Source organism: Camarhynchus parvulus, chromosome 9 (assembly GCF_901933205.1).
Source record: "Camarhynchus parvulus chromosome 9, STF_HiC, whole genome shotgun sequence".
Taxonomy (NCBI): domain Eukaryota; kingdom Metazoa; phylum Chordata; class Aves; order Passeriformes; family Thraupidae; genus Camarhynchus; species Camarhynchus parvulus.
Window position 1 is genome coordinate 20,425,328 of NC_044579.1, and position 10,608 is coordinate 20,435,935.

General features: G+C 50.0%; 1 protein-coding gene across 1 annotated transcript; it reads right to left on the bottom strand.

Annotated features, from left to right (window-relative positions):
* Window positions 1-36: 36 nt before the first annotated feature.
* On the bottom strand, window positions 37-10,354 carry TBCCD1 (TBCC domain containing 1). The gene is made up of 7 exons (XM_030954391.1): window positions 10,007-10,354; window positions 9,647-9,796; window positions 7,685-8,051; window positions 6,223-6,409; window positions 4,327-4,824; window positions 1,072-1,247; window positions 37-484 (listed from the first exon to the last, which is right to left on the bottom strand). The coding sequence occupies exons 1-6, from the start codon at window positions 10,343-10,345 to the stop codon at window positions 1,118-1,120; spliced, it is 1,671 nt and encodes a 556-aa protein (XP_030810251.1). The 5' UTR covers window positions 10,346-10,354; the 3' UTR covers window positions 37-484; window positions 1,072-1,117.
* Between the last annotated feature and the right edge of the window lie 254 nt (window positions 10,355-10,608).

The following is a 10,608-nucleotide window of genomic DNA, read 5'->3' on the forward strand; positions in this document are numbered from 1 at the left end:
ATCTGGTTTATTGACATTTGTCAAAACAATGCAACCATATACAAAAAATTTATCTTCTAAAAGTGCCATCTTCATATTAAAAAAAAAAACTGTTTGATTTCCTTCATAAAAAAATTAAACATTTCTTTTTCACATTTATCAAAACAGCACCACTGGTTTGTACCACGAGGATGCAGGTGATGCCCAGGGCCTGCATCCAGCTTTGTCCCAGGAAGCCTGGTGTGCTGGACACCATGGACACTGACTGCTGTGACAGCTCTGCAACAAGGCACACTTCATCTTCCCCCAGTGCCAGGCACCTCTCAGTCATCAACAGGATGGCTACAGCACATTCCTTGGAAAGCAGCAATGCTCAGGAATCCTACAGCAGCCAGGCAGTCCCATCCACACCAGGGCTGGCTGGCAGATCCAGTGGGTGCAGCTGGGATGGCACAAAGTCTTAATGAGAACTGGGCTGAGTGGATCACTGGCTGTTCCCAGAGCTCTGGAACAAAATAAAAGGAGACAATTTTACTTCTAACACCAGCAAAGAAGAAGGAATTAAAAGGCTAAATCAAAAATAAAACAATTTTCTAATGGCTTGAATTATGCCATGGCAGAAGAGCACAAGAAGGGCAGGTCTCCAGCTCCTAAACCACTTCTGCTTGGGAAGAGTAAGTGAGAATTATCCAAAGTCTTACTGTAAGAATTATCTAAAGTCTCATTGAAAGCACAACCCAAAGTCTCACTCAACTCCCTTTAGCAAAAAGTGAGATGGGTGGACACCAATGCACAGAGTTTCTTTGAAAGAGCAGCTATTCCAATCTTTATATCACATTATGTACAATTTGCCCATCTGCCTCACAGATGCCTCCAACAAATCCAACTTGGCAACAAGGCCATGCTGAGGACACAGATTTCAGCTGAGAAGGGGTTTTGGCAGGAAAGTAAGAACTAAACCCAAATGCCAGGCTCTTGTGAGAACATTCCCTCAGACTCCTGCTTCTCCTACCTCTGCCTTGGCTGTGCACACCAACATGGGACAGTTCTTGGGGGGAGAGAAGAAGCAAGAGAAGGAGGCCTTTTACTCACCTCCCTTTCCTCCTGCTGCCCAGGAGTGTTATCCTGGCCAGGAATGTTATCCTGCTGCCTGCTTGGAGCCCAGGGCAGGAGGAACCAGGCTGTCCAGCTGCTGCCTGTTCCCTGTCTGAACCAGCCACTCATAGAATTTGTTTTCTACCACAGCCTGGAACTGTTTCCTCTGATCCCTGAAACAGCAGCAGGGAAATACAGAAAAATCACATTTATTCACAGTATTATACTTCTACCTTGTCTTCACTATCCAAACAAGCCTCCAGATGGATCAGGAAGAGCCAGGCTTAGCTCCTGAACCTTGCAGAGACATCCAGAAAAGGTTTTTACCGAGTGAATGTGATGCTAATGAACCCCAAAGGCAGAATTTGGAGCACCTGGAGAAGTCATACAAAATTCCCCATCCCACCACCACAACCACCCTGCTCCAGGGCTGCCTCCACTTTCCCCTAAGGGCACAGCTGAAAAATTGTCTAAAAAGGGAGAAAACTAAGATTAGCAACCAGTGCTTAAGCACTAAGGACACAAAATTCTATTCTGACAGCACCAGAGAGCATGGAGATCAGGGGAAAAAACGCACCTACAAACAAATCTCACATCATTTTCTGTTTGGGGTGTTCTTGGCAAGCCTAACAGGGTGGGCCACTCAGCTCAGGCTAACTGGCACTGGTCAGATGCCCAAAATCATCTCCAGAACAGCATCCCAGCCTCTGGGATCAGCTCACATCTGGAATTTCTTAAGCCAAAGGTGGCACAGGTGTTGAGTAGCTCCTGATGGACTTTTCCAAGGAGTTTACACAATTCATTTCTGAACAGCAATGAAACATGAATTTTTCAATATTCTGGAGATTTTATGTGGGTTTGCTTTGAACTCATTCCCAATTTGATGTGCTGACCCCATTCTGTACTGGGAAAAGCAGGAAACCAGCTCCAGAGGAGACCACAAAGGTGATCAGAGGGATGGAGCACCCCTCCTGTAAGAAAAAGCTGGGAGATTTGGAATTGTTCAGCCTGGAGAAGAGAAGCCTTGGGGTGAAATCACTGTGGCCTTCCAGTGCCTGAAGGAGCTACAAGAAACATGGAGAGAGACTCTTTGCAAGAGCCTGAAGTGACAGCACAAGGGGGAATGGCTTCCCACTGCCAGACAGCAGGGTCAGATGGGATACTGAGAAGGAATTCTTCCCTGTGAGGGTGGGGAGGCCCTGGCACAGGGTGCCCAGAGAAGCTGTGGCTGCCTCTGGATCCCTGGCAGTGTCCAAGGCCAGGCTGGACAGGGCTTGGAGCAGCCTGGGATAGTGGAAGGTGTCCTTGCCCATGGCAGGGGGTGGAAACTGGCTGAGTTTTTAAGGTCCCTTCCAATTCAGGCCATTCTATTCAGTTTTGTCCCACTCACCCTCAGACAGGCTCCATGTATCCACACCCTTTTTTCAAGTTAAGGCTGCTGTCTGTATATTCTCTTCCATTTGAGCCATTCCCCACAAAGCAGGGGTTTGGAACACAAACTAACCCAAATTCCTCCCCAGCGAACACAAAGGCAGCCACTTCTTTCTTCCCTTGTGGATTTATCTTCTCCAAGAGCTTTTTCTCTACCTTGATCTGCTGCTGACCCTGAAAGACTTTCTGTCTGATACGCTCAGAAAAATGAATAAACAGGATTTTATGCTTTTGCAAGTTGTTCCTCAAGCTGTCTTCTTGGTCCTGTCTTACGGGGGTTTTACTTTCAGCCTGGCAGGATTTACATTCTTTTTTTGCCCCACTTTCCTCAATCAGACAACTTCAACTTCTTGAAAGATGTCTTCTTATTTCTAACACTCTCTTTCACCTCCCCGCTCGAGCACAGCAGCTTTTTTCTTTCTACAAGCCTGATATCCTGTTTGCTCTAAGCTTCCTACTTGTCTCCCTTCTTGTTTCCCTGCCTGCAGGAGACAACAGACATTTTCCACTGTCAGCTGCCCACTTTCTTTTCAGCAAGCTTCTGAACTTGCCAGAATTTCCCCCCTTTTATGGAATAAGCAGGGAGCTCTTGCCTCCTGTGACTGCAGCAGACGATGGCAAATCTAAGCACATCAATCCCTATTTCCCTCACATTTCTTTCACAGGAAGCTTCTGACAGGCCAAAATCCTTCCCAAAACTGTGCAGGGAAGCAGCAGCCTGGGAAGAACAACAGATATTTGAAATGGGGTTTTATCCCCATTCTGAGCTTGCCAAGGAAGCTGGGCAGAGGATTCCATGTGATCTGCTCCAGAGGAATTTCAAAGTTACTGCCAAAGGTGATCTGCTGCAATGATGCACGTGCACATTCCCTCAACAAGGGCTGGGACAGCCCTTTACAGCCTCAATCCCAAGGGGAAGGCTGGGCTAAGAGGGACCCCAGGCAGCTCAGGGTGCACACCCAGCCCTGGCCCAAGCCACTGCCAGGGTGGATCCCTCACCTCAGCAGCATCTGGGAGTGCTTTTCCTGGAGTCTCACAAGCTGGGAAAATGCAGCCATGAGAAAGCACCTCCTCAGGAGCAGCATGGGGGATGGAGGGGATGGTCCCCCTTCACTCCACTTGGTGAGGTCCCACCTGCAGAGCTGCCTTCAGCTCTGGGATACCCAGCATAACAAGGATGTGCTGCTGCTGGAACCCAGAGGAGGCCACAGAGGTGCTCCAGGGGCTGGAGCCAGGCTGGGAGAGCTGGGGGTGTTCACCTGGAGAAGAGAAGGCTCCAGGGAGACATCACAGCACCTTCCAGTGCCTAAAGGGGCTTCAGGAGAGCTGGAGAGGGACTTTGGACAAGGGACTGGAGTGACAGGACATAGGGGAATGGCTTCCCACTGCCAGAGGGCAGATTTAGATCAGATATTGGGAAGAAATTCTTGGCTGAGAGGGTTGTGAGGCCCTGGCACAGGTTGCCCAGAAAAGCTGTGGCTGCCCCATCCCTGAACTGTTCAAGGCCAGGTTGGACAGGGCTTGAAGCAACCTGGGATAGTGGGAGGTGTTCCACTGCAGGGGGTGGAACAGGATGAGCTTTAAGGTCCCTTCCTTAGGATCAAAGCATTCTGGGATTCTACAACTGAGCCATGCCTGTGAGCCTTAGTCTTCCCCCATCACCAAGCAGAATCCCATGATTGCTAATTACTAATGCTCTAGGACTAGCCTGCAAGACATGGCTCACACAACCCAAGCCATCCTTCAAGGATTTCTGTAGAATCCCATCAAACAACCCTCTGTCCACGTGGCTGAGCTCTGCCCTTCCTGGGGGACACTCACCTGTTCAGCCCTGCCTCCTTCACCATGCGCTGCCACACCTGCACCTTCTGCTCCCGCTGCCTCAGCACCTCCTGGTACTCCTGGGGAAGCCCCCCTGGGGTCTCTGTGGTGTCTCCTTCCATCTCAAAGGGAATCACAAAGGTGTAGAAGTCCGAGGGGGGCAGGAGCCGGAAGACGCTGGTGTCACCGCTGTCCCTGCACACCAGCATGGGGCTGTCCCAGTAGTTTGGCAGAGTGGCCAAGCCCACCTGAGCCATGTGGTCTTCCAGCATGGGATAATGGGTGTGGAAAGGGGCAAAGCTGACTGCCTCGTTCCCCGAGAGGATGAGGGGCTGCGTGGGTGTGAGGGTGTGGAAAGTACAGTCCTTGGTGGACAAAAGGGACAAGCGATGGCAAACCGCGATGACCTTGACGTTGTCACAGCTCTGGACGTGAACTGACACCCCCACAGGGCCCAGGACAAAGGTGCTGTTCCGGCACTTCTCAATGGTCACTGATCTGCCAAGGAAATACAGAACCATCAGGGCTGGAAGGAACCTCCATCCAGCCCAAGGCAGAGTCACTGACACAGACATTATTTTATGAAAAATCCTTTTGCCAGGATTGTGACTGTGTTCGCAGGGGTCCCAGGGCAAGGGAAGAGATGAGGATCTGACTCCGTGTTTCAGAAAGCCGATTTATTATTTTATTATATATATACTATTAAAAGTATACTAAAAGAATAGAAAAAAGGATTTCATCAGAAGGCTAGCAAGGAAAGCAAAAGAATGGAATGATAACAAAATCTTGTGACTGACCAGACAGTCTGATACAGCTGGACTGTGACTGGCCATTAATTAAAACAACCACATGAGACCAATCACAGATGCACCTGTTGCATTCTACAGCAGCAGTTAATCATTGTTTCCATTTTGTTCCTGAAGCCTCTCAGCTTCTCAGGAGAAAAAATTCTAAGGAAAGGATTTTTCATAAAACATGTCTGTGACACAGGATTTTTTTCTCCTGAGAAGCTGAGAAGCCTCAGAAGAAAAGAAAAACAATAATTACCTGCTGCTGTGGAATGCAACAGGTGCATCTGTGATTGGTCTCATGTGGTTGTTTTTAATTAATGGCCAAAGTCCAGCTGTCTTGGACTCTCTGGTCAGTCACAAGATTTTGTTATCATTCCATCCTTTTGCTTTCCTTGCTAGCCTTCTGATGAAATCCTTTCCTCTCTATTCTTTTAGTGTAGTTTTAATATATTATTTTCTTTTAATATAATATATATAATAAAATAATAAATCAGCCCTCTGAAACATGGAGTCAAGATTCTCATCAGTCCTGGGAGCCCTGTGAACACCACCACAGGGTCACCTGCAGCAGGTGACACAAGAACACCTCCAGGTGGGTTTGGAATGTCTCCAGAGAGGGAGATTCCACCTCCTCCCTGGGCACCCTCAGTGGAAGGAAGTTCCTCCTCATGTTGAGGTGAAACTTGTTGTGTTTTAGTTTATGGCCATTGCTCCCTATCCTGTCACTGGCACCGCTGAGCAAAGCCTGGCACCACCTGGAGATCTCTGTATGGATTGATGGGATCCCACCTCAGTCTGGTCTTCTCCAGACTACCCAGGCCCAGCTCCCTCAGCCTTTCCTTATCAGGGAGATGCTCCATTCCCTTTTTCACCTCTGTAACACCCACTGGACCCTCTCAGGAGCTCCTTGCCCCTCTGAGGAACCCTGACCTGAACACAGCACCCCAGCTGCGCCTCACAGGGCTGAGCAGAGGGGCAGCATCACTCCCTGACCTACTGGGAATGCTCTTCCTAACACCCTCCAGGATGCCAGTGGCCTCCTGGCCCCCAGGACACACTCGTGGTCACCAGGAGTCCAGCTTGTCCCAGGAGAAGCCAAACTCACCGCAGAGGGGACAGGAGGTAAATGAAGGACTCGTGGCAGCGACAGATTCTGACGTGAGCCCCCACCAGGGTGTCCGAGCTCTTGGCCAGGGTCTGCCTGTACACCTGGCTCATGACCACCAGGGGGGACACCTCTGGCACCACGCGGGCACTGCAGGCAATCCTGGCTCTCATGGCTGTTCCTTCCACTGCAAAACAAAGCCCACAGAAGTTCTGGGTCCAGCAATCCCTCAGGAAAATAATCAGCCCCAAAGTTCAAGGATGGTACATCCCACAGCAGTCACACCACCCCTGATGCCTTCTGAGCAGGTCAGCAGCAAGAGGCACCAGAAATTTCAGAAACTGAGAGACATTGAAGGATCAAAACCACTTCAAGATTACTTGGGAGCAGTCAAAGCCTCCCACAAGCTCCAGAATCTCCCGTTCCACAAGCCTGTTGCTGAACACAAGACTCAGCTCAGCAGGAAGATCCTGAGGGTGGGTTTTAAGCAGGAACTGTGTGTTTTAAAAAGGGAAATGCTCCCTCTAGGACACAATCCTTAAGCCCTTCCCCATCCTCCCTAACCCACTGCCCCTCCTGGGATCCTGCAGTCAGGGAAACAAAACATTGAGTTAAATTCCTTATCCTAAAGGGGAAAGTGTCTTGGCCCCACAGCCATGTCCCTGAAGGAGAGGGGCTGGATTGGAGACAAGGAAACCTAGACCAGGTCCCACCCCACTGCCAGATCTCTGCTCAGCAGGGAGCTGAGTTCTCATTTCTGGGGTTTTTTTCTTAAAATTTTATTTATACTATTTATCTAGATTTATTTTGCTGTATTTCTAAATTTATTTCTGTATTTCCAATTTCCTCTATTTGTATTTTTCGATTTAGCTACACTTTTATTTCTATATATTTTTATTCTATTTATATCTTTATCATATTTATTATATTATATTTATCTATTTATTATATAAATATATATAATATATACTTATATTTATTTTTCATATATTTATTTCTATTTATTTCTACATTTTTGTGCACTTCTGCTTTTGTTTTTCCATACTCCTACTTGCCGAATTTCTGTATATTTCTATATATTTGTATTTTGCTCCCATATTTCCATTCCCCCCCACATCCCAATGTCTCCCCACACTTTTGTAATTCTATTTATTTCTATATATTTTTATGGTATTTATATCTTTATCATATTTGTTATATTTATATATTTATTATATTTATATATTTATTTATTATATTTATTTTTATCTATTTATTTCTACATTTCTGTGCACTTCTGCTTTTATTTTTCCATACTCATACCTGCCAAATTTCTGTATATTTCTATATATTTCTATTTTGCTCCCATATTTCCATTCCCCCCACATCCCAATGTCTCCCTACATCCCAATGTCCCCCCACACCCCCATTTCCCCCCATATTTCTGCCTATCTAAGAACACCTTCCCAGCAGTTTTGCCCACCTTGCTGTGCCCACGCGAGCTTTTTGCCAGCCTTGATGCAGACAGTTATTCCCAAGGGATTGGCAGTGAGGGAGGAGCGCAGCCAGCTCTCCAGCTTGGGCAGGGAGAAGGTTCTGGAGCCTTTGGAATACCCATTGTGGCTGTGGCAGGGCTGCCTGAGGGCCAGCTTGTGGAGGGGACGGACGGTGCCCGAATTGCTGATGGTGCCCTCCAGCAGGAAGCTGAGGGCACACACGGCTTCCAAGGACACCAGGCTGCTGCAGCTGGAATGGGAAGAGGCTGAGAGCTGCTCTGGCTCCAGCAGCAGCTCCAAGATATCCAAGAGGTGGCTCTGAACAAAGGCAAGGTGCTCCTGGTCATCCCAGTTCTGGAGGGGCAAGAAAACACACAAGGGATTGAGTTCTCCAAGCTAGAAGCTCCATGGACATCATATATCCAAATCTTTCCTTACAATCCTTCTAGAAGAAGAAACCCAGTCAGGCACGGTGCTCATTCCTCCTGCTCTACTCTCACAAAGCTAGAAAGACACCTCCCCCCAAAAACTCAAAACACCAACTCAAGTACCAAGTATTCATCCCAGTTCTGGAGGGGCAGGAAAACACACAAGGGGTGAGTTCTCCAAGCTAAGAAGCTGCATAGACATCATGCATACAAATCCTTGCTTAGAATCCTTCCAGAAGAAGTAAAGCCAGTCAGGCACAGTGCTCATTCCTCCTGCTCTACTCTCACAAAGCTGGAAAGACGCCTCCCCCAAAAAACTCAAAATAAAGCATTTCATTCTGACTCGAGTTCCAGCTCTGGAGGGGCAGAAAACACAGAAGGGGTGAGTTCTCCAAGCTAAGAAGCTCCATGGACACCATGCATACAAATCCTTGCTTAGAATCCTTCCAGAAGAAGGAAAGCCAGTCAGGCACAGTGCTCATTCCTCCTGCTCTGCTCTCACAAAGCTGGAAAGACATGTCCCTAAAAAACTCAAAATTACCAAGTATTTCAGTCTAGAGAGCAGCACCAGGCTTTTCTACCGTCCTACACAAACCCAGGCCACTGCTGCTGGCATTCAAAGGGAGGACACAAATCAATAACTCAAGGTCCTGGAGCTGCTCCAGTGGAAAATCCCTGCAGCCAGGATTCAGTGCCAGGATAAAAAGCAGAGGGTCATTTCTCCAAGAAACCAAACCCTCTGAAAGAATCCTTATTTCAAATTCTAAAGGGCTGCAGCCCAAAAAAAGGAGAATGCAATTCAGGCAGAGATTCATAAAGGTGAGTTTTGCTGAAGGAATACAGGGCTGTGATTACTCCTTGTCCTCGCCCCTTTTGTTCAACATTTCAGGATAAAGTTATTCAGCTCCTATTTTTAACCACTCCAGCCTCCCCTAAGCTACTTTTCATCAGCTCATCCCACTCACAGCAGCACATCTGTGCCAGAATTCCAGAGGCTGGCATGGCCAGGGTTGCAAATTGTAATGCATTGTCCCACACAGAGCTGCCAATGGGACACATCCAACTCACTCCTCCCTAAATACCTGGCAATATTTTAAACGGAAACAGCATTTCCACGTGGTTGATCTACAGCTGAACAACCAACTCCCCTCTCAGAATGTGATGCTCTGGAATCCAAAATTCTACACTGGATCGTGGGAAAGGCACTATGAGCATGAGGAGAGCTCCCTGCTTGACTAATACAGCAAAAAGGCTGTTGCTTCTCAAAAGGAGACTTGTCAAGATGCTCAGGGAATATTCAGTTTGGTTTGGACTATAGGAAAGCCTCATGGAAAACTTTAAAAACCCATTTTATAAACTGTAGAGATCACAACAACTTCACTTCGTTTACTGTGGAACAGGAGTTCTGCAGCTGGAGCTTTGCTCACAGGTGAAACCCTCCCGGGAACAAACCAGCCCCTTCCCAAGCCCCCTCAGAGCGAATAGGCTCCTGCACACGGACAGTCCCAGAGGTACAAGTACCTTATTCTCGGTGCCCAATTTCCCTGACAGGCTGGGAGACTTGGTCCTGGGGCTGGGCCACTCGTCCCCGAGCAGAGAGCGCCGCAGGGACACGTTGTGGAACTGCTGCACGTACAGGAAGAGCAGGAACTGCAGCGTGTCCACGGACAGCTGGAGAGCACGGGAAAGACAGAGAAGAGTCAGCCTGGGCCGGGCTCGGGGCTCCCGCTGCCTTAGGCCGGGCTCCCCTTTCGGTGGGCTCGGGGCTCCCCCTGCCTTAGGCCGGGCTCCCCTTTCGGCGGGCCCCGGCTCCCCCTGCCTTAGGCCGGGCTCCCCTTTAGGCCGGGCCCGGGCTCCCCCTGCCTTAGGCCGGGCTCTTGCCTTGCGCCGCTCCCACTCCAGCTCCTCGGCGCTGGTGCAGGCCGCCTCAGCCTCGGCCCAGCGCAGGCGGAGCGGCGGGGCGGGCCCGCGGAGGCCGCGGAAGAGCTCGAAGTAGAGCCAGGCGATCTCGGGGCTCAGCAGCAGCTTCCCGCAGGCGATGTGCCGCCAGGAGGGCCAGCTCAGCCGCGGGAAGCAGCCCTGGTCCGCCCGCGCGCGGGCGTAGGCGGCCGCCTTGCGCAGGTAGTGTGGGCTGAGGCGGGCGGGCGGCGGGGCCGGGAGCGCTCCCACCAGGAACGGATCCGTGCGCACCCACAGCCGCACCGGCCCCGCCGCCGCCATCGACGCCGCCGCCGCCACTTCCAGGTTCCGCCGCGGGCACCATAGAGACGGCCCTTCCCGCCTGCCGGGAGCCGCCGCCCATTGGCTGAGACTGCCAGGGCGAGGGCGGGAAAAAGCGGTGCGCTCGCTGATTGGCTGTTCGGAAGGAAGTACCCTGGAGGGGCGGCGGGGCGCGGCCGGCGCGCTCCGCGGCGACGCTCCGGCAGGCGATTGGCCGGCTGCGTTGAAGTGTGAGCAGCCCATTGGCCGGCGTTGCGCGGCGG

What these genes read in the sequence shown, in the direction of transcription:
- TBCCD1 (XM_030954391.1), bottom strand. Translation starts at nt 10,345, where the DNA reads ATGGCGGCGGCGGGGCCGGTGCGGCTGTGGGTGCGCACGGATCCGTTC. An exon ending in TACCTCCTGTCCCCTCTGCG is followed by an intron (nt 4,825 to 6,222) that starts GTGAGTTTGGCT and finishes TTTCCTTGGCAG; the next exon opens with ATCAGTGACCATTGAGAAGT. An exon ending in AAGGAGGCAGGGCTGAACAG is followed by an intron (nt 1,248 to 4,326) that starts GTGAGTGTCCCC and finishes CTGCTGTTTCAG; the next exon opens with GGATCAGAGGAAACAGTTCC.